Source organism: Fonsecaea monophora, assembly GCF_001642475.1.
Source record: "Fonsecaea monophora strain CBS 269.37 chromosome Unknown Scaff41, whole genome shotgun sequence".
In the NCBI taxonomy this organism is placed as follows: domain Eukaryota; kingdom Fungi; phylum Ascomycota; class Eurotiomycetes; order Chaetothyriales; family Herpotrichiellaceae; genus Fonsecaea; species Fonsecaea monophora.
The window spans coordinates 57,357-80,159 of NW_019173972.1; the positions used below are offsets into that span (position 1 = coordinate 57,357).

The following is a 22,803-nucleotide window of genomic DNA, read 5'->3' on the forward strand; positions in this document are numbered from 1 at the left end:
GGTAGAGCCCTTGTATGCACGAAGTGCACCAATAAGACTGGGAGGGTATGACCACGCAATAGCCAAGGTTCCTACATACATAGACACATACCATACACTGGCCCATGTCCATACTTGTACGTACATACATCCATACATCCATACATACCTGCGGGATGAGTGCTCATGCTCATTATTGTCATGTCATGTCATGCGATGCTCATACTCATGCTCGTGTTCACGACAAGTACAAGTACCTCGTAGAACCCCGACGTAGCACTAAGGCAGCCAGCCACACAAAGTCATCGGTCGATTTCGCTCGTGGCTTCTCTGTAAGCGTGGGATGATGATATGCATGTCGTCCAAGAAACTCCTCACGAGACAAGGCTTGTCGCCAAATCCAACAAAGCAGGTTGAACCCAAAAGCTAGATAAAAGCTTCCCCTCTGGCTTGCTCGGCATGATAAGGGAAAAAAAGGACCAGCAGACAGCAGAACCAGAAGGATCCCCAACTTTCGACGAGCAATTCTCCAGATTTCAGTTCCGAGGTGGAAAGAGACAGCGTCATATGCTTTTTTGTCGAAGCCCGCGAGGTGAATTGTGTTGATAATAGAGTTTCACTGATTGACATGGTCAATGACAGCAGACAACCAGCCATGGTTGATGGTTGGTGATGGCCAGCCACCAGCCACTTGTCAGGCGACAGGCGACAAAACACCAAAAAACACCAAACGAGACCATCGCTGCCGACCGTCAAATCGAGCCATCAGCCTTCAGCCACCGTCCATTGGCCCGGCTCTCCCTTCTCCTCTCGGGCTTCACAAGTGGGATCCATTCCACCGCCCGTGCTTGGCTGATGCTTCCGCCCAGAACAACCAAGACCTCGGCGCACGTTGCGGATTCGCCGTTGGAGGGGGAGCCAAGGAAACTTGTCATGTCTTGGTCGATCTTTCTCCTATCGATTCTCCGCTCCCGCTGCTCCAAAGCGGTGCCTCCTCCGTGATCTGTGGTATCGCCTCCGCGCCGAGGCGTAGTATCTCTTGGTCGTAACCTCTTGGCTTCCTGGCAAGTCTTCGATTGACTTCCTCTATCAGTAGTAGTGACGTGACCCTTGTTGATCGGGCCAAGCCGCCATGCAGATTGAATACAATCCCACCTGTGTGATTTGTGAGACGGCCTCGAACACACGAGGAAGGATGGAGGGATGGCAAAACCAAGAGATAGCGAGATACTGCATCCTTTGACAACCGATGATACCCCCCTTCCCTCCGTCAAAACTCACGGACGGGGGAGATGGGGCGGTGGGAATAAAAAAGCGCGAACAGGTCCCTGGTCCTTCTTGCTCTTGCTTCCTCTTCTTGCTCGATTGCATGCGATCTTCAGAGCTTTGTTCAACTGAGCTCTCTCGAGTACATTCCCCCAACTTCGATAGCAGTGAATCAGCTTCCCCATCGCGTTTTATCTTCCCCCTCAAGTTCTCTTCGTGTCGTTCCCATCTCGCCGACTGCCCCCTGGGGTAAGAATGAGCTCAGACGCGCCCAAAGAATACTCCGTGGCGCAGGAGTCGCCCACGGACTCCGAGAAAGGCGCTTCCTTCTCCAGACAAGCCTCAGGAGATGCCTTCGACGCTGAGAGCCTCCGGGAAAAGGACTTCCTAACCCGCAATGGCCTCAACATCGACAGTTTCCGGAGACGTAAGAAGCCTCTTGTGTCTCTCTTGTATATGTTGAGTTCGAACATGGCATTGACAATCTGCTGCAGGTGAACGGGGTGAGGGTGTCGAGGAGCTTGACCGCTCCATGAAGTCGCGTCACCTGAACATGATCGCCATCGGAGGCTCAATTGGTGCTGGTTTCTTCGTGGGCTCTGGAGGAGCCTTGACTCGAGGCGGTCCAGCTTCGGTCCTCATCTGTTTCCTCATCACCGGAGTCATGATCTTCAATGTCGTCTATGCCCTGGGAGAACTGGCCGTCATGTATCCTATCAGCGGAGGCTTCTACACATACTCGGTTCGCTTCGTATGTCCACGTTCCCAGGCCAGTCCACAATCCTTGAATCCACATTGCTGACAATGAGAAAGATTGACCCATCGTGGGGCTTCGCAATGGGCTGGAATTACGTACGTGGTTCATCCCGACCATGGGCAATATTGGTCCGCTGACACAGGGCAGGTCTTTCAATGGGTTATCGTCCTCCCGCTCGAATTGACAGTTTGCTCCTTCACCGTCCAGTATTGGAACAAAGACATTAGTGTAGCAGTCTGGATCACCATATTCTGGGTCTTCATCATCTTTGTCAACATCTTCGGGACCCTGGGCTACGCTGAGGAGGAATTCTGGGCGTCTCTCTTCAAACTCCTGGCGACTGTCATCTTCATGGTTGTTGCTCTTATCCTCATCTGTGGTGGCGGGCCTTCCAACGGTATATATCACGAGTACTGGGGTGCCCGGCTGTGGTATGATCCCGGTGCATTCCAAAATGGTTTCCGTGGCTTTTGCTCCGTCTTTGTCACGGCGGCCTTTGCATTTGCTGGCACCGAACTCGTGGGTCTTGCTGCCGCCGAGTCCAGGAACCCTGGCAAATCCCTTCCGAGCGCCATCAAACAGGTCTTCTGGCGTATCACTTTGTGAGATGAGAGACTATCCCCTCAGGGTCTTACCCAGCTAACGTTGTTGAAAGGTTCTACATCCTCGGACTCACCTTTGTCGGACTCCTCGTCAGCTCTACCGACGACCGTCTCCTCAACGCGTCAAACCCGTACGCCGACGGCACATCGCCTTTCGTGCTTGGTCCGCTCGATGCTGGTCTCATCGGCTATGACAGTTTCATGAACGTCGTTATTCTCGTCTCGGTCGTGTCGATCGGTGTTTCCAGCGTCTATGGCGGTTCGCGCACCTTGACTGCCCTCGCTCAACAGGGCTATGCGCCAAAGATCTTCGCCTACATCGATCGATCGGGCCGGCCACTGTTCTCCGTGGCACTCAACTTGGCGTTTGGCGGGTTGGCTTACATCGTGCTGGCGTCATCCGGCAGCATTGTCTTTGACTGGTTGCTTGCGCTGTCTGGGCTTGCTGCTCTCTTCACTTGGGGTTCTATCTGCGTGGTAAGTCTCACGGACACCAATCGTCTCATATTCTCTGCAGTACTCTTCCTTTTCTGACAGTTTCGGGGTTAGGCACACATCCGTTTCCGAGCAGCGTGGAAGCACGCTGGACGTTCGCTGGACGAGATTCCCTTCAAGGCGATTGGTGGTGTGTGGGGCTCATGGCTGGGTATTTTCCTCATCTTCATCGCGCTGGCAGCGCAGTTCTTCGTTGCCATCGCTCCTCCTTTTACTACCGATCTGGCCAGCGCCGAGGACTTCTTCAAGGCCTACCTGGCTCTGCCAGTGGTGCTTTTCTTCTGGGTCTGTGGCTACCTCTGGAAACGTCAAGGGTTCCTTCGTTTGGATCAGATCGATCTGGATACAGGGCGTCGCGAGCACGATTGGGAGACTATCAACGCGTATAGGGCCAAGGTCGCAACTTGGCCATGGTGGAGAAAGGCAATCAGTGCCATTTTCTAGATTGGCGGGTGTAATGTAGAAGAGAAGTGGCAAGTATCTAGGGGCAAAGTACAATCGGTGTCTATTTGAGATGTAGGACAAATGAGACGCGGTCTTGGAGGCTTGTCAAAGGGCGGAGGCACCAGGACGGCTCGCTCGGCGAGTATTCTGTGACAAAAGAAAATGCCATCTCCTAATTGATAGTACTGTATGCACGCGCAAGGCTACCTTGATGATGGTGAATCTGTGACTGTACGAGATAGATAAGAGTGCTGGTTTGGAACGCATATTGAGCGCGGGCCGACGATCCTCTACTCCGTAAGCCGCCTAGGGTGGCTCTACCACTTGCGCGGGAGGGAGCGCAGGCTCAGCTAGCTGCGGACGCTCGGCATAGTTTCTGGTTTGAAAAATGGAGCTTCCAATTGCCTACAACCGCTTCAACCAGGTACGATCTTTCCACAGCCTTAGAAAACAAGGTGCGCGCCCAAAAGCCTCCAATACGAATGAGCTTGAAATCTACAATGCTTCGAGAGAGCATTTCGGGGCTGGCAAGATTAAGAGTCCATGAGACTGCGGTGCAGGAGAGGCAATGAGGCATTAGCAAGTTGGCCATCGGTGTCCAATGACCCCAAGCGCAGAGAGGCGAGTTGGAAGAGACCGATTCGCGAAGGTGGGGAGATCTGAGATGCGATGCAGGGGGAACAGGAGCCGTGAGGCGAGATGTAGGAGATTTGACGACAGATGACAAGTCACCCACGCGGTGAGAGATGAAGCTGAAATGCTGGGATGCTGGTTCCTGAAAGTCATGACGTCGCCATTCCAAAGTCTACGAATCATCCTCCATCCGCTGTCCATCACCACCACCACCACCATCAACAACCTCTTCATGACCATGCAGCTACACTCTCCCTAACCCCAATGGTTCTCTTATCTCTGTCCAAATCCCTTTGATGGACAGCACTCCCTTCCACCGCGACGTCGAGCGAGATAGCCTCATTAACGCCTCCACAATGCCCCAGAAACCGTCCGATTCCCAGCATCAGGCTGGTCGCAAGAGGGTTCTCATTGTCGGCGCGGGCGCTGCTGGGTAACATCTTAGATCTCCCGCCTTTCCCACGGTCAGTCACTAATTGTGGTGTTCTCCAGAATGTCCACGGCGTACCATCTCTCCCAGCACCCCGACAAATACGACGTCACTCTCATCGACGCCGTCGATTACTGCGGAGGTCAAGCCTTCTCCTGTCCTCTCGACAAGGATCGTCATGGGGCCAGCTGGTTCAATCAAGGTGTTCAAGGCGGCAGCTATATCTTCCACCACACCTTGACCATGTTCGCTCGCCAGGGATATCACGCTGACCCGGTTAACCTTCAAGTCTCCTTCGGCAAGGACGACACCTTCTGGACTAACGTCTTCCCAACAGACCTGTTAGCTCGGCATCAGAAGGAGATTAAACGCCTCAATTTTGCCCTGAAATTCATGCGCTGGTTCGAGATCTTCTTCGCACTGATCCCCATGAAGGTCTTCTTCAAGCTGTGGTTCTTTTCTGAGGAGTTCACCAACACCGTCGCCTTGCCTATGGTGGCGTTGTTTCTGGGAACGGGCAACGAAGCTCCCAATGTACCCTCAATCATGCTTGAGCGATTGTGCACCAGTCCCACCTATGGCATGTGGTTTCCTTACGACCCTGTCAGCATAGCGACCAATCATCCTCCCATGGTCGTCTTTCCCAACTTCAGCGACTTTTATGAGACATGGCGCAAAGACCTTGTCTCCCGCGGTGTGACGGTCCGCCTCTCGACTGAACTTGCAGCAATCCTCCACCGCTCGAGATCTAACGGCGTTGTCGTTTCTCTCAAACAGCGTACACCAGCTCCCGACCACCACAACCCCATTGGCGGTGACCGAGACGCGCCCACGTTCGAAGAGCACTACGATGAAATAGTCCTATGCTGCCTCGCTGACACCGCCAAGCGCCTTCTTTCGTCCACTTCCTCCTGGCGAGAACGCAAAGTCCTCGGCTCTGCCAAATTCTCCGACGACATCACTATTACGCATACCGACTCCTCATATATGAAGAAGCACTACCAAAACTTTTACTCGGAATCTCTTGCCGTAAGATCCCTAGGTGGTAAAGATCAGTCGTCCCGCTGTGATTTTGGAGCCGACAATTTCCGCCCAATGTACTACATCAAGATGTATGACCAGGACAGATCCAAGCTGGAGATGTGCTTCGACACCACCAACTACCAGTCGCAGTTCCCAGACAAGGTGCCTTTTGAGGACCATGTGTTCCAGACGATCTTCCTCAACAAAGACCGAGATGGGCATCTGTGGAGTGACGACGAGATTGACGAGAGCAAGGTCCTCAGAAAGGACTGGTGGCATCAACTGTGCCACTCGTACACGCATTACCTGTTCGTGGTGCCGTGGATGATGTTCCTCCAGGGCCAAAGGAGGGTGCGCTACGCCGCGAGCTGGACGTTGGTCAACGCGCACGAAGTCGCCATTATGGCGGGGATTGCCGCCGCGGTCGACCTGGGTGCCGAGTACCCAGAAGATCTGGAGCACGACAAATTCGCCTTTCTCTGCTTCAGGCTCTACTATCTACTGACCTACGGCAAGTGGTATCGCCGAAGGTACACGGCCTCGGCGAAGAGCAAGCGCGGCACAGAGGAGAGCGACAACGCGAAACAGGGCAAGAGCTGGGCCAGCGGTTGGTACGGGAGTGTGTACAAAGGGCCCGGGGTGGCCCAGGAAGAGCGGACGACGTGGCGGGAGGAAATGAAGGTTGGGCGGAGTACGGGGAACCTCGCGCAAGGCAATGCCCAGGGGAGAAGTCAGCCGTGAGAGTCCGAGCACATTCAAAAGTCACGGGGCAAGAGATTCATGGCTGGGCATCCATTGGATTATATGGACAAGGAATTCACGGGACAAAGCGAAGAGGGCACATCAGAGCCGTCTATCTGTTGGATATCGATCATGTCATGTGTCTATTATGTCTCTGGTCATCTTCGCGCCATGGCTGCTATCATTCTAGCTGTCTGTCTTTTCTATTATTCTGGTGATCTGATGTCTCGTCTCGTGTCTACTGGTCTAATATGGTCTAATCCGGCCTTCTGGTACATTAATTATCAATTGGTCTAGGTCGGGTTCTGGGTCTCGATCTGAGTCTACCAAGGATTTTCACTGTAGCTGTAGCTGTTTTCGGGAGATAACTCGATTACCGTCTGCGCCTTCAGCCCTCATGCTCATGTTAAGCTCATGTTTATGCTCACGCTCATGCATTGCCATTTTCTCCCCACGCCCACCACACACTCGAAAAAAGGAGTAAACATTGCGAGGTCTACCCTACCACCCTATCCAAGCACCAGGAGAGAGCTACGCCTGCCGACGATGATGATGCTTCAAAAAATTATGATGCCTCAAAAACTCTGCAGTGTCCGCGCACGTCCCGAACCATGCTTTGTCCTTTTTCAATCGCGAAACGATCCAGTACCAAGCCATACCCACCCACACACCCTGGGTATCTATGGCGACGCTTCAGCTGGTAAAGAACTTCTTGTAGCTCTCTTTCTCCTTCTTGATGCTGTCGGCAAGAGTCTTCTTCGCCCTGGCCAGCTCGGTCTTGATCGCCGCGTCCTCGGGCGCCAGCTTCGCCGCCTGCTCGTAATCCTTGAGTGCTTCCTCCAAGTCCTTCAGCGCCACCCGCGCCTGTGCACGTCGGAAGTACACTTTGGCCTTGTCCGTGTCCTTGGCGTCTTTGGGAATAGAATCAATGGCAAATCCGGCCCACTTCTGAGCTTCCTCGTAGCGCTTGGCCTTGTTGGCGAGAAGGGCAGAGTTGCTGTGCAGAGTGAACCTCAGGGCATCCATGTTGCTCTGGAGATCCTTGGGGTCGTTGTCGTTGGCTGCCGGATACTCGTTGAGGTATCTGAGGGCCTTCTGATACTTCTCAATCCCTGTTCCGATGTCTCCAGCTTTGAATGCCTTGTTCCCGAATTCCTTGAGATCCAATGCGATTTTGTAGTATTCCTCTCCCTTCAAGCCTTCGCCCTGGTCGTCTGGATAGTCTTCGTATGGGTCGCCGGTTGGATCCGCCACTTTCTGAGTTGCTTTATCATAGGCCTCACCTTCGAGCTGACCACAATCCTCCACCACCACATCACCACCCACAGGCTTATCTGACTGCAAGGGAAGATTTTCAATGGTTCGTACGATGTTCTTGCCGTTGATAACCTCCCCGAACACAACGTGCTTGCCGTCTAGGTGGGGCGTGGGCACAGTGGTGATGAAGAACTGCGAACCGTTGGTACCTGAACAAATTAGCGGGAGACTCGAGGAAGCTTATTCCTGTGTTGATGGTCTTACCGGGACCTGAGTTGGCCATAGACAAGAGGAAAGGGCGGTCATGCTTCAGGTCGAAATTCTCATCCTCGAACTTTTCGCCGTAAATCGACTCGCCTCCAGTTCCGTTGAACCTTGTAAAGTCACCGCCCTGGATCATGAACGCCTTGATGACTCTGTGAAAGATTGACCCTAGTCCGTACACTCAGCCTTGAGCCCGTCCAACAATGTTGAGTGTATTGTACCTTTGTAGTGTAGCGGTTTGCCTTGTTGTCCCATGCCTTTTTCACCGGTACACAGAGCCCGGAAATTCTCTGCCGTTTTCGGTACCACTGAACGAGATCTTAGCGGAAGAGAGCGATCTAGCGGGGAGGACAGTAACTCATACCATCATTATACTGTCAATGGCGGTCAGTCCACACGCTTCTCACGCCGGGATTTGCGACACTTACAAGCTCAAACACTATCCGACCTTGTTTCCTTCCGCCAATTGTGATGTCGAAGTAGACCCGAGGTCGTCCTGCACAATGAGAAGGTCGGTCAGACTATGGCTATACGCATGAGAGGGTGGTAAGGCTCACCACTTTTTGCTTGCGCCATGTTGTGAGGAGCGAGAACGAGAACGATTTAAGCCGATGAGGTGTTACTAGATCCGAGAAACCGATAAGTATCACTAGGGGAGAAGTCGAGCAAGGAGTAGGAATGCACGGTGAGAGCCGCAGGCTCTTGAGTCGCACAAAAAACTTCTTGAATCTTCTCTGCTATTCACTGCGCTTGCGGCGGTCGGAGGATCAGCCAATGGGAGGGCACTGGTGCCTGAGGGGCTCTTTTTGATTTGGCGGGGAAGAGACTAGTTAAGGCCCATTGCTGACAAGGCAGGTCCCCCGAAGTGGCCCCTAGGTTGACCGCCGTGACCGCCTAGTTAAACAAAGCCTTGCAGATCCAGAGCCTTGGTGGCTGGTGGCACCTAAGCACCGAGTGCTTTCCCGCAATTGTCCCCTGCTCTAATTCCTACTTTCCTGTTTACTTCGCCGACATTCAGTTGTCCTTGCCTCAATTCAACTGCACCTGCATCACTGCGTGATGGCTCTATCTGCAAGTACCTCTGAGGTAGGATGTGGCAATTTGTCTTGGTCCTCCCATCATTCTCGTCTGCCATCCAACTTCATTCACCACATCTTAGGCTACAGCACATCTTAGCTCGAACATTATCCGTTTCCTTCTTGTTTGTAATATTTCCAGTATTCTGCTCCAGCATTACTGTTGTTCGCAATGGCATTTTCTCATGCCTCTTCCCACTCACAATCCTCAACCCAGCCTTCGACTCCTTCAACTCTGGAATTACCCCCCGAGACGATGGATTCGGAGCCTGTCCTGGTCAAAGAGGGCAATTCTTGGGTGCTCTATGTCACCGATAAGGCACCAAACCCCGACTCTATTCCTGATCTTCAATGGGACCAGTGTTCGACCATCATTGTGCGAATCAATCCATTGCCAGACACACCTCCAGGAGCCGAATACCCCATGATAGACTTCAACCACGCCCCAATTAGCCTGGCAAACCTGGTCGAGCGAGTTGGACAAATTTCTGCCCTGATGAGGAGCAAGCTGCAGGATGATATCAACGCAGGCCAGAAGACAGTTCAAGTCGTTTTTGGGGAATGTTAGATCCGTTCTCGCGCAAGCAAGAATGTATACGTGGCTGCGCCCATGTGGCGTCTCCGCGACCTCGCCGAAATGATGGCAACCTTCCACTGGATTGAACCCGAATCGACTCACAATACTGCCGCCCTGGCCACTCAGGCGAGATTGCTGACCCCGCCCTTTATCCTGCCCCAGGTCTGCGTCTCCTGCCTGGATCGTGACAACCCGAGCGAGCGCAACCCTCCACACGAGGAAATGGTTTGGTCCCGATGCCACGCAGTGCTCCAAGATTCGTACAAGGATGGATCACTCGCACTGCTATTTCCTGGAGCGACTGGAGTGTGGAATTTTCTCGGGACTCATCTAATGAAGTATGCATACGTTGTCAAAGACTTGGGCGAGGCTCGTGCGGGAGAGTCATCGGTCATTCCAGCTTCTTCGGGCGAATTGAAGCTCTCTGATGATGTGATCCGCAATGGGATGAAGGAGATTCAGCCAGACCCAGAGGAACAGCTTTACAACGAGGAACATGGCTGGACCCTTTCTTGAAAGGTATCATGATCATTAGGCCGGCGCATTAGATCGGCCATTTTCACGTGATTGGGACTTCTGGTAGGCACTGCTGGGAACACGGTCGTTGAAGGATTAGTTATACAGAAGTCATGCTGCTATTGGAGGAATGGGGGCAAAGTCAGTTGGTCAGTTAGACAGATTTCGCCATCAGCCTTATCGAAGTCACTGCTTTCTGGCTCAGATTCTATCAAGCTTCTCATGTTCAAGTATCTTGCCCAGTCCGCATCTACAGGAGCTCATCAGGTGTTTGATGCTGATTATCTTCGGCTTCCCTCCCCATCACGCTGTATCCGACACTTTCAGAATGACGCGATCTTCCGGGCCCTTCCGTCTCTTATTGTGCTTCCTGGAGCTTGTTGACTGTGATCCCTACCGAAGTTAAGGCAATCCCTGCCAACCAAAGCTGCACTTGGTCAACCTTGGTTAGCGACTCGGAGCCGAAAAGGCGGGGAGACCCTTGAAGAAGAGGTGGTGAGGCTGGACAAAGGGACTAGAACGAGTGGCCTGAGGGTTACCGAGTACACCTCAGCCAGCCAGTCAGCCAGCTTGGACCACGGACTGTATTCCGTTGAACCATTGTAAGTGGCCCGGCGGGCTGTTGCGAGCGAAAAGGGTCATGGTCAGGTGGACTTTCGAAGAGCAGTTTGGCAAGAAAACACAGAAAGAAAAAGGTGATCACGAAACGAAACGAACGTCAGCCCCGCCTTCCTCAGCTCATGCATGTGTGTCACAGGCATTTCATCGTTCCATACGAGGCTTTCTGCCCACACCCCTGGCGTGCGTGCCCGTGGCTGCCTGTCTCTCCAGTGAGTGAGCGAGTCTCAGCTACAGATTCGGCAGTGGGCGTGGGCGTGGGTGTTGGCTGCTCAAGGCGTGCAAGCAAGACTTCCTCGCGTGAGTCGCCCCGAGGACAAGAACATGGCAAGCGAGCGAGTGAACGATCGGACGATGTTTTGTTGAACCAGCCAGCCAGCCCACCGCATCTTCAGCAGTGCACAGGCCTCCCGTTTCCCGGCATGATGAGCATGAGCATGAACTCGAGATGCATGTCGAGACCTTGGCGCACATTGCGCAAGTATCCTCGTCGTTTCGAGCTGGAGATCGAACCACACTTGTCCGGACGTCAGCGCCCCAGTCGGTGCTTGCCTTTGCAGCTCAAAGTCCATACCGACGTGTCTGAATGGCTGTTTTCTCTCAAGGGGGGCCCCTTGGCCTGTTGACGAGCTGTGCATTCTGGACGAATCGAGGACCGCGAGCTCTCAGCTGGAGGGACTCGGTATACAGCCCACTCGTCGTTTCTCACGGTGCTTGGACTCATCAGCTGAGCCTGATTGACCTGAGAGAAGTCTATAAAAGGTGGGAACTGACCCAGTCTTTTCTCTCTCAACTTCTTCGCAACCCTGTTCCTTATTGAAGCCCTTTACCTCGCGTGACCCATTGTTCCCAAGCATCCCTCGACTCTCGGCAGACTTAGACCCAGTCCACGACCACAATATCAGCAGCAGCAGCAGCAGCAGCAGCAGCAGCAACAGTGACAACGCGATACAAGATCCAAGATGGTCCGCCTCCGCCTCACCAACAACCAGACCGGCCACGGGGTCAACGCCGAGATCCCGCTGCTCAACCACCAACAACCCATCCGGGAGTTCTACCCGCTCGACTCGAGCGGCAAGTTCCTCATCAACGCCGCCGAGCTGACGGCCGATTTCCAGGGCGTCGAGGTCGTCGTCAACGCCGGCGGCCAGTCGGTCGTGCTCACCACCAACCAGAACTCGAAGCAGTTCAACGGCCTGGTCGACGCGGCCAACGGGAGTATTTTGGCCAGGAAAGCCTGATTTTGTGGGAGAGGATCACTGATCAATGAGAGGAGAGGGGATCTAAAAAGGGGGAAGGCGGAAGAGAGGGCGCGTAGGTAATATCATAACGAAAAGAGATGGTGATATGTTTGTGGGGAAGTGAGAGCTGAAAAGCAACATGGTCGTAACGAGTACTTTTGAGAAAGATTCCTCGAGAGATGAGGATGGATGGATAGGGATTTTTGAAGAGAGATGAAGAGACGGAGAGAGAGAGGCTCGGAGTGCTGTTAACGGGACTTGCAACTTATCACTCATTTCTCTTCTGCTGTCCAATAGGCAAGAAAATACTCTACCTATCCTACCTACTTACTTCCTACATCCCCCTCTCTCCATCTCTTTCTTCGACTTACATGTCCCTTCTGTTCGAGTCTATCCCCATTCCATTCCCATCGCGATAGACCTCCTTACCTTCCAGTACAGGTACTGTCCATGCTGATCCTGCCTTGCCCTGTGCCTCAAACCTTTGCCTTTCTTTCCCTGTTCCTTGACTGTTCCTTGACAGGATTTGGCCTTTGTTTCTTTCGTTGTTGAGGTGGTAAGAGTAGTGAGGCCACGTCGTAGAATGATAGATCCCTAGAGTGCATCTCCACACAAACACAATACGTATACACACATACACGCATACACGCACACGACAGATGCCATAGCCATATGCCAGCATTACAGCCCGTGGTGAACCAGCAATGATAGCTAGTAACAGCGTGGCAATCAAAGGCAGTGCCTGTTCCAGACTCGGTCTACTTACTTCCTGCCTCCAGGTCTCAGCCTTACCCTCGCGTGCCTGTCCAACTGTACTGCAAACCCCAAAGGCGTTGCAAAGTGGCACACTCAGCTTCCTCCAAACCTGTGTGGCTTGATTACTCTGGCCTGGTCTGGACTGGTCTGGTCTAGATTGGGCTGGGCTAGCCTGGTCTGACTTGGCCTGGCGAGGCTGGTTGTGCACAGACGTGACGGGACTGTGCACCGCAGGACGGCAGCACGGGCACGAACATGCAAGAGTAACATGGAGGTAACATGTACACGTACACGCGCAAGTACATGAGTGCGGGCGTGAGGGAGTGGTGATGATGAATCAAGGCAAGGCAGAATACCGCCAATGCATACCAAAAAGCAGGCAGAGCTCTCAGCCTCGCCTCCAAGACCTTGTCCCGTGCATGTTTGAAGAGAGCGAGGTTCGTTGCTCGAAGGGACTTTTTGCGGGAAGTGGACGGAGGGTCCTTGCCTTTTTGTCGCCTCGCGTTGCCCCAGAGGTCGATGCATACCTTCCACGGACCAATCACTTACAAACCACTGACCCGGTTCTTGCGGCCTGTGCTGGGCCGGGATGGGATGGGCTGGATTGGGCCAGACTAAGTCGGTCCTCCGTGGCCCAGGCATCTGTTGAGTTTTTTCTTTTCAGTCGAGTGAAGAGGCAATGCGGTTGCAGGAAGCGAACAAGACCTGGGCCGGTCACTGTGCAAGGTGCAAGTGCACGCGCTGTGGTACGGGTGCTGGTATGTGGCTGGCCAGAGGATGTTGGGCGGTAAGTAGCCAGGATGGTAATGATGCTGACGACGACGAGGACCATGATGGGGATCAGAACCGGCCAGGAAGGGAAAGACGCGGATGGCGTAGCACAACATGACCTCTCCAACCCGACCGGTGAGGTGGGTTCATCTACACTGGCACTGTCGCTGGTGGGTGGACGTGGCGATATCTCGCACAACATGAGGCTGAGAGCCGTCCACCCGTCTTGAAACCCTGACAAGAATCCGCCGAGGCCCATGTCGTTACACAACACAAGGTTGGTGGCTCATCCCCGGTCCAGACTTCAAGGATAGGGCAAGTACATACCAGACATGATGTCCCTGCGTCTTGTGGATCCACTTTCTGAGTTCCACGAGGAGGCGGAAAAGGAGTCGGACGACGACGACGACGACCTGATCCGTGCCACCTACCCCTTTGATACCGGTCTGGGTCTGGAGCTGGGGCTCTTGTTGCATTTCATGCACGACCTTCCCCAGATTGGAGGGGGGTTGGTTCGTCAAACGCACGCAGGGATGTAGGTAACAGAATCCACAACGCAGAGAGAGGTTGGGGAGTAACACGACCACAACATAGAAGTGCAGGACCTCAAGGAGACAGAGAGGCGGGGGAGTATCACGGTATGCACAGAGGGGACCCTGCTGCTGGTGGTATCCAGCTGAAACTCGGATTCGCCGTTCTTGTCCCCCTTTTGTGTGACAATCCTCATGCCACGCAGCAGCACAAGCAGCAGGAACGGCGACAACAACAACAGAACCAGAACCAGAAACACAAGGTCTGAATGCAGGCAATAAGGACAACGGCCAAAAAGTTAGTAGATTGTGTATATGTAGCCCTACAGCATGCAGGGGGGACACTGGCTGGTCAATTGATGAATAGCGGTAACAGTAGTAGTAGAGAAAGTGACGCCGCTGCATGGACAATTCTCCCTTGCTTACTTTCCTTTTGGCCTGTGACGGTGGAATATATGTCACCTGCCACCCCCGTTTGAAAGGAAGTGCACTTGCAGTTGCAGTTGGACTTGCAGTTGTGGTTGGATTTCAAAGTTGCGAGGCATCCCAAGAGCCCGTTCAACCTTGTGGTTTCGTTGCAGCGGTGGCTAGCATACTGAGTGTCCGTATGTGCCTAGTCAGTCTCGACCTGGACTTGTACTTGCACGGTGTTGTTGATGGGACATGATCCTCAGACCAGATTCAGACAACACAGAAACCACTCCCCATTTGCACTCGGACTGAATCCGAATGGGATAGCGGTGGGATTCTTGAACCACTGATTGCAACACCAATGTCTCGGCTCGGCAGGATAGAGAGATACTAGAACACCAGACTCGGCCACGCAGGCCGGTCAGAAAGATGGCTTCCAGCCTCACACTGTTCCACTTGAAGCACTTGGATAGGGGTATCGACGGCCTAGATGGCGACAGAGAGACACAAGGCCCAGCGGTGATGCTCATGGGTGATGCACTTACCGTACATCTCTGCTACCCCGACTCGAGTCGTACATACATAGCATAGACCATGCCTCTAGGGGAAGAGGATGAACATCGTCCTACCTTCCACCTGCCTGCCTGCCTGCCTGCCTGCCTGCCTGTCATTCTCCTGTCAATCAGAAACCGTCAGTCATCGAATGTCAACATGTCAGACAAAACCCAGATTCAAAAGCCTTTGTGACAGACAGAGGAGAAGCGCTTTGCATGTCAGAGAGAGAGAGTGTGTGTGTGTGTGTGAGAGAGTGACACCTGAGGTAAGCGAGCACGAGACGTTGAATCCCTCGATAGGCAGAGTCATTGCCGCCATGGACCCAGCCACATCACCTCCGCATCATCAAGTCAAAGTATGTGTTGGGTACGACTAGGCGAGTAGGCGAGTATGCGCTTCGATCCATCTCTCGAGCTGGCTTGCTGGCTGACCAGACGGGAGACACTGTGTGTGTGTGAGAAGTGTAAGCCGCAGATTTTGCCATAAGTGAACCTTGAGGTCACCCCCCTTTTTTTTACGCTGGATCCTGTAAGATTTTGAGATCCGGATCCATAACCATAATCGTATCCAAATCCAAATTCACCATTGCAGCGAAATAGGTACCAGCTAATCAACAGTGCTGTTTCCCGAAACCCAAAAGAAGGCCCAGAGACAAAATGAGACAGAAGACGTTAATTAGCTGGCGCTTAGCGACAATGTACCTACGCACTCGATACGAGGCAAGTAGGTGGGCGGATGCTGTAGATCCTATCGCTGCCCTTTTTACCTTTCCACTTTCTCCCAAATCTCGAGGGACGTATCCCTGAGTCATCACAGGAAAAATACATAATGAACTCAGCCTGTGAGGACGAGTACGAGTACGACTAACTTGCGAGCTGAGTGAGTAGTCAGCAAAGTCAGTCAGTCAGTCAGTCAATCAGTCTATGTACTAGGCAAGCAGGCAAAGTGCATGGAGTATAATTAATTATCCTGTATACCACTTTCGGCAACGCCTGATCCTGATATCACTTCGCTTAGTAGGCAGGTAGGTAGGTAGGTATACCCACACCAATACTGCGTGGCGAGTCCTTGGATAGAAAAGAATCACTGTGGCGCAGGGGGGATGAACACGACATACCTATCTTGTGCCTGCCATGAATGCGGAAATGGCAGAGCGCTTGTGCCAAATATCAGCTACCTAAGTATACAAATAACTCGGGCAGGACGAGATGGTGTGTGAATGAGACACATTCACCCACACCCACATACGGAGTACACATAGCGAGAAACAGGACACAGTGATTGCTAGGTACTACTACCATGTGGGTGAGCAGTGGCACAGTGGTGATGGTGGTAATGGCAGTCGTTATTCTGACCTCAGCCAGCCTGGTGTTGAAGGATCGTCCTCTACATACCTACCTACATACCTCCCTCCCTTCCTAGTTAGGGTGCTACATCGGCTGGGAGGCAACGCAGGGTATATACCCAACTCGGTACTGGTACTGGTACTGGGTACTACCAAATCCCAAGGATCCTTCGGAACATTACATGTTGGTGCTTGTGCGTGCCTGTTCCTGTGTGTGTGTGCCTGTACCTGTCTGGAGCCGCCCGCCTCACCCGCTTTTTGCCCCTTTTTGCCCCCCCTTCCCGCTTTTCCTACTGCGTACCTACCTTCTTACCTGCCTGCGTGCGATCGCCTACATTGCTTGATGGGTGAAGTGGGTGAATGATAGAAGGATGGATGGACGGTATGGTACGTAGTGGATACACAGATGCGGCGTGGTGCGGGTGAGATTCCTTCCCATTCCTTTCCCACAACTGCGCGTCCCTACGAGGGCGAGTAGCTACTGGGTACCTCGTACACATGACGGGTTCCTACATACTTGGTCTGTACTACCACTACTACTACTACTCTTTGGCGGTCCCCGTCCGTCAGCATATAGTTTAGCAGTATACTTTCCCCCCCCCCCCCCTTCCCACCTCCAAGGAGAAAAATTTTGTTATCTGTATAAACTCCACTCGCTTACTGCCCTTGGGTGGTTCCTCGCTCCCACATTTCCCTCAGATTTTAGAGGGATTGTTTCAGATGGATTTCAGGTGAATGGATTTTGTGGATTTGTGGATGGGCACATTTAGGTGTGGGACGTTAGAGCCGGTCGTTGTGGGTTGCCATGTGGATGCAATGGCAGTACAATTGTCGTCGCAGAACGTACGGAGTAGAAGCGGTCATCCATCATCCATCAAACTATAAACTATCAACTATCAACCAAATCCATGGTGGCGCGAAAAAAACAAGAAAAATACTGGGTAAGAAAAGAGAGGAGAAAATTAAAAGGGGGAAGGGGATATGTGGGTAGGAAGTGAATACTCGTAGGAAGTAGGATCCATGCTACCAAGTACCAAGTACCAGGTCAGGTAAGTACCTAGTAGATATCAACAGGGGGGGTACTCGGTCGGTAGAGCGAGATACTGTCCTTGCTGCGAGTAGATGTTGTTGGGACGATTCGAATCCTTGTACCGAGTATTGGGGGCCTGGGGGCCAGGGAATCAGGGGAATGCCCACCCACCCTGGCGCCTAGACAACCGTACAAGGTACAGGCGAGCAGGGTACAAATCCTCGCCTATCGATAAGCGTATCGATATCGATACTTTTATCGATAGCGATAGCGATAGGCAAGGAGGGACAAGACATGCATGCACGCGAGGGGTAGGCAATACAGATTACAACTTACAAAGGCCCGCGTTCTACATACAGATAATGTAGGTACTCGGTCAGCCATGACTGATTTCTTAATTTCTGTCTCAACAAACAGACAGCCTCCATTCATCCATTGTTCCTTTCGGTCTCTGACCATTGACCTTTTGTCCTCGTGTTCGGCGAGACAATTCATGTCGCCGATGCAGGAAGTAAGAACTCGGAAAGCAACTTGGTGGAGATGAAAGCGCCCGATCCCTGCACGTCCTCAACAACCCCTGAAAGACTGAAGACGAACGAAACCCGTCCACGCACAATAGCTAAGGAAATGCTGGAAAGGGGAGCAGGCACGCCCAGCTTGGCCGAAAGCCATGCAGCCGTGCCGCCAGCAGCCATGCAGTGTATGCTTTGGTGGCGCTGTTCTTCGGCCTTCCCGCTTCCACACCTACCAAAGCAATCGAGGCAATGGTCAGATCAGCCGCCTCAGAGCTTAACTGCGCTGACGAGTTAGGTACAAAGTACCTCGTATACGCACACGTAGAACTGTTTGCGCCCTGTTGACATCGTCCTCAAGTGGCATCATCACCCAACTCTGTAAGCGAAGGGGCTCAGCCCTATTCTCCACATGGCCTCTTGAAGCCTCTTTCGCTCCAACCAGGCATGGCGATTACCCGAAGCTCTCTCCTCGTCTTCCCTCTTCCGTCTCGGTCCCGAAGGGGGAGTCTGAAACTTCCCATCGACTCCTGGAACGACTTGGCTGCATGCGAGGGAGAGGCAAGGCCAGAACTCGCTCCAATAGACGCATTCCTGGCCCAATTCAGCAAAGTCATTGCCCGGGAGGCACACGGCACAGAACGACGCAAACCACGTGGATGGGGGCGGAGTCGATTCCTCACCCACAGAATACCAAATAGTCGTTAAGGTCGGCCGCGTTCTTGCTCGGGTTGGTAGTAAGCTTCAAACCACGAGGAAGAGGTCGGAATAATGCTGACCTGACGAATGACACTGGCCAGCAAGAGAGCGAGATTGTGTGTGTGTGTGTCGTAACCCCAGAGTTGCGTGTTCTTGTGTGTCTTGGTAAAGGGCTTGGTGAGTCGCCTGACCAGTCAAACATTCTGCTCTTCACGTCATTATTTACCCTCGTCCTTCCCCAAAAAGTCACGCCTGTCATCGAGTGATCTCTCTAGTGATCTGAGGGATTTTGCGGAGGGGGGATGGGTAAAGGTCTTCGTCACACGAGCCGATTTTCCAAGAGGGAGGCCTTGAGCCCTGATTACGTCTCTCGATCGCAAGTGGACAAGCTCGACAATAAGTCGGATGGGATGGGCGCAATGAGTCTTCGATGCGAATCGCCCTGCTCAACCAATGTCAGTTGCAGGATGCAAATCACTTCCTCGTTGGATATTCGAAGGATTCTTCTAGCAGAGAGAGAGGATGGCTACTTGCTGTGACTGGACCACAAGGAGACTTTCTCCAGCGGTTGTTGCCCCGCGATCCGCCGCCCTTGACACACGTTTGACAAGCGCCCTTTTTGGTAGTAGACTTGGTAGAGAATTCCATGACCTTCCTTCCTTTCCTTGACCGGCTTTGGGCAGTGGCAGCCCAGAACGGACAAGGAGAAAGGATCCGTGCCACCCCCGCTCCCGATTTGCGGTCGTTGTTGTTGTGTTGTGCTTGGTACTCGTAAGATCAATTATACCTCTTTTGGCTTTCTTTTACAAGCTTTGGACATGGTGAGGGTAATGATGATGGTAGCAATAGAGTGAAAATGATTTCACCCAGCCCAGCCCGGACAGGATTGAACGAGAGGAGGCGAGAGTTGGACATTGCCACACCACAACCGGATAGAAAGGAAGCACGCAAGGTGAGGGATGATGAGGGAACCAAGCAAGCGAGCGAGCGAGGAGTTGCTAGCCCTAACCAGCATCTCGTCGAGGATGGAAGAAAAAAAATTCCTCAACTTCCTGCCTTACTCGTATTGCAGCCCTGGCGTGCTCCTCATCCATCCCGTCCCAAGTAGTAGTAATTCTTCGAAAGCCAATAGAGGGTCACAACTACTCACTCCTCGTACCACTTATTGCATTATCGACCATCACGTCGTCTCCCACACCTCTCATCCCCCACCCCCCTTTTGTTGCGTTTCGGACTGGTTAGAGGTCAGCCGCAGAAGACTAGACACAAATCTCGGGGCCAGTGTCATTCTGTAAAGCAAACCATCGGGCCAGTAACGAATGCATATCTCAACTCTGCCGACTTCCTCATCCTCGTTCCCCCTCCAAAGCGTACCGCGAGCCGCGCAATGTAAGCACTTGCACCACGACAAGACCAGGGTGGAATAGAGACAAATATTACAAAGAAATCCATATTTGGAAGAATCATGAAATCGTTCTTTTCAGTCCAATAGATGATTTTTTGCTCATTTCTGCTACTTAAGAAAAGTGGGCGGGATATACACGCCGCCCCCCCTTTTTCCAGAGCATATTCGCATCTCTCTCACATATCGAGTACGAGACATGTAAGCTTGACCCATAATTCGATAGATAAACCTGCGTCTTCCAGAGACCGGTGGTGAGATAGTGAGATGGTAAGATCGAGAGACATTGCCATGCTTGTTCTCAGAATAACATACAGCCACATTGGGGGTATCATCACACATGTAGGATAACATTCCAATCACAAAAAAAAAATCAGACAAAGCCATTCTGGAGACATTTGCCACAAAAACATGATCGATCCAACTCAGCACTTGAGGGATCATGATAGAAGGTTAAAATTCTTTCCGAGACGGAGAAAAGGAGCCTCGACTGGAGGGACTTTTTTCTGTGTTCGTGGAGAAATTAACGCCGTAGAAAACTCCCCATTTTCTTCCGTGTATTCCATAAACCTGTGCCATGAGCGTGTCGTAGCCTTTTCCCGAAAGAGAATATAAAGAGGTCGTGATACATTTTTTAAACAAAGGAAAAGCGAGGACCCTTTTCGAGGGCGCGGACATCTTCCCAAACACTGTTCAGGGTCTCCACGAGAGGCTCTGGTAGAGGACCTTGCTCGAGGATATCCATGTTTTCTTTCAGTTGGGAAAGCTTGGAGGCGCCGACAATGACGGCGTCACCGTACTCGGCGCCGAGCTGAGAATGCCACGTCGTCCATCGGAGAGCGGCCGCGTGGCCACTGATGCCGAATTTTTTGGCTTGTTGGCGGACAATTTCGGCCGCTGCGAAAAGGGGATCCTGGAAGTAATCCCCAGCGTATTTGGCGCCCAGAGGCGAGGCGATGTTCCACCGGCTGTTCTTATCCCTCGTCGAGGCCCGTGAAACCTTGTTGGAGAAAAACCCACAAGCTGAGGGACTGTAGGCGTAAAATGCAATGTTGTGTTCGCGCAGGACAGCAAACAATCGCTCTTCGCCCCCTCGGCAGATGGGGTTGTACTGTCCTTGATAGACCGAGGGCTTGACGAAGCCGTTCTCCTCGCAAATGCGAACAATCTCCTCGATTTCCTCAACAGAATAATTCGACAGACCGAAGCGTTCAAATTTGCCTTCGTGGTAAGCCTTGTCCATGGCCTCACAGGTCTCCTTGAATGGAGTTGCTCGGTCGGGGGCATGTAGATACATGATGTCTACAGCGTCGGTGTTCAGAGCCTCCAAAGATCTGTCAATGCTCAAAGCAATGTTCTTGGCTCGGTGTGACCCGGGCATGAAACTCGACACTTTGGTCGACACATTGGCCCACTTCGAGAGTCGGAGTGCTTCCTCGCCCAACAGCTTCTCGCAAGTTCCACCCCGACCAACAGGGTATGCTCGAGCGGTGTCGATGTCTGCGTAGCCTCTTGAGCGGAAGAGGTTGACGAACTTTGTGGCGTCCTCGACCGTGGTAATTTTGGCCAGTGGTGACAAGTTGGAGCCCACCGACGCGGTCCCCAGGACCACTCTCAAGGGAGGTTTGCAGGGTATCGCAGGTACGAGCGGCATAGGCAGGCTCTCTGTGTTGTCGAATGTGCTTGCGCGTGAACGGGCGGTTGGTGTAACAGTCAGGTCTGTAGCGTCGGTATCTTCTGATAGTCTTGAGCTGAATGAATATGCGGAGCGCGACGAAGACGCTGAGTTGGGATAGTCGAGAGAAGTTCTTTTCCAATGTGTGCTCAGGTTTGCCATATTTAATTGAGGAAGGTCCTCCAGCCTCGATCTGAGGGCTGCGGCCATTGAGCCCATATGTCTGTCTTGTGACATGGTGGGGGATTGAGGGTAGTCGTAGTCTGCCATACCCGCGGAAGGTGAGCGAGGAAAGAGTATAAAGGGATTCGAGGAAGGTAAGTCAGTGGTTTCGAGTGTAGTCGAAAATAAATCACTCTCGAGGAACACAGTCAGCTGTGGTGAGGTGGTGGAGGTATAGTAGTAGTAGTCGTGGTGGTGTGGACTGTGCTAATCAGCAAAGAGTGGACAAAAGGCTTTTTGTGTTAAGTCTTTGTCAACACAGTGCAATGTATTCCGCTCTAGGGCAGATCACAGTAAAGTAATGGGTACAGGTGTGTGTGTGTGTGGTATAAGAAAGTCGTGGGTAGGGGACGTGGAGGGCGGTAGATGGTATATCTAGGTTGGGCGACCTGAAACGGAGGAGTTTGCCGACAGGGTCATCCCATTTGGGGCTTGATGGGCAGGATCCCAGGGTCGCCACAATTGTTTGCGCGGCCTGGGGCCCATGGCCTGTCTGTGCAGACAAGATGTGGCCTGTGGCGAGCCCCGGCCAAGTCTCGAGCATTCCTCTCTTCTCCCCCTCTGGGCTGCTCCGTGTCACCTGGAACCGTTGGCTGGCTGCGTCAACTTTTGGGGGACCGGCACCCACAGTCGCCGTGGTTCCACCCTGTGTGCGTCGTGACCCTGGTCAGCTGTTGTTCCATCCCTGCCCCCTGGTCCAGAGTACAAACTTTCCAAATGCTCGGCTCAAAGTGAAAAAAAAAAGCCCCCCCTTGTTGATGCATCGACGCCTACCCCGTCAAGCCGCAGCTGGACTATGCCTGGTCATGGTCTAGTCCCTTCCTTCCCACCCAGCGCCAAAGAACACCTTTCGCCGAGTCACGGCTCTTCCACGTCGCATGCTTCAACAGACTGACGGTAGCAAGTCTCCTCAGCCCAGTCAGCCGCTGTCCCTTTTTCCCTCGTACATGCTGATTCGGTCAGCGAACTCAGCACC

The 22,803-nt window shown here is 52.7% G+C and overlaps 7 protein-coding genes across 7 annotated transcripts; 5 read left to right on the top strand and 2 right to left on the bottom strand.

The window, feature by feature from the left end:
- Positions 1-1,500: 1,500 nt before the first annotated feature.
- On the top strand, positions 1,501-3,543 carry AYO21_06097 (hypothetical protein; the record flags this gene model as incomplete). The annotated part of the gene is made up of 6 exons (XM_022656061.1): positions 1,501-1,672; positions 1,740-1,996; positions 2,059-2,097; positions 2,150-2,604; positions 2,658-3,081; positions 3,154-3,543. The coding sequence occupies 6 exons, from the start codon at positions 1,501-1,503 to the stop codon at positions 3,541-3,543; spliced, it is 1,737 nt and encodes a 578-aa protein (XP_022511581.1).
- A 989-nt stretch (positions 3,544-4,532) lies between these two features.
- On the top strand, positions 4,533-6,370 carry AYO21_06098 (hypothetical protein; the record flags this gene model as incomplete). The annotated part of the gene is made up of 2 exons (XM_022656062.1): positions 4,533-4,609; positions 4,669-6,370. The coding sequence occupies 2 exons, from the start codon at positions 4,533-4,535 to the stop codon at positions 6,368-6,370; spliced, it is 1,779 nt and encodes a 592-aa protein (XP_022511582.1).
- Positions 6,371-7,063: 693 nt separating this feature from the next.
- On the bottom strand, positions 7,064-8,467 carry AYO21_06099 (hypothetical protein; the record flags this gene model as incomplete). Its single annotated transcript, XM_022656063.1, has 6 exons — positions 7,064-7,836; positions 7,892-8,059; positions 8,113-8,199; positions 8,256-8,265; positions 8,320-8,387; positions 8,449-8,467. 6 exons carry the CDS (start codon positions 8,465-8,467, stop codon positions 7,064-7,066), a joined length of 1,125 nt encoding a protein of 374 aa, XP_022511583.1.
- Positions 8,468-9,139: 672 nt separating this feature from the next.
- AYO21_06100 (hypothetical protein) lies at positions 9,140-9,535 on the top strand (the record flags this gene model as incomplete). The annotated part of the gene is made up of 1 exon (XM_022656064.1): positions 9,140-9,535. One exon carries the CDS (start codon positions 9,140-9,142, stop codon positions 9,533-9,535), a length of 396 nt encoding a protein of 131 aa, XP_022511584.1.
- A 42-nt stretch (positions 9,536-9,577) lies between these two features.
- On the top strand, positions 9,578-10,060 carry AYO21_06101 (hypothetical protein; the record flags this gene model as incomplete). Its single annotated transcript, XM_022656065.1, has 1 exon — positions 9,578-10,060. The coding sequence occupies one exon, from the start codon at positions 9,578-9,580 to the stop codon at positions 10,058-10,060; it is 483 nt and encodes a 160-aa protein (XP_022511585.1).
- Positions 10,061-13,781: 3,721 nt separating this feature from the next.
- Positions 13,782-14,245, top strand: AYO21_06102 (hypothetical protein; the record flags this gene model as incomplete). The annotated part of the gene is made up of 2 exons (XM_022656066.1): positions 13,782-13,981; positions 14,041-14,245. 2 exons carry the CDS (start codon positions 13,782-13,784, stop codon positions 14,243-14,245), a joined length of 405 nt encoding a protein of 134 aa, XP_022511586.1.
- A 6,319-nt stretch (positions 14,246-20,564) lies between these two features.
- On the bottom strand, positions 20,565-21,842 carry AYO21_06103 (hypothetical protein; the record flags this gene model as incomplete). The annotated part of the gene is made up of 1 exon (XM_022656067.1): positions 20,565-21,842. The coding sequence occupies one exon, from the start codon at positions 21,840-21,842 to the stop codon at positions 20,565-20,567; it is 1,278 nt and encodes a 425-aa protein (XP_022511587.1).
- Between the last annotated feature and the right edge of the window lie 961 nt (positions 21,843-22,803).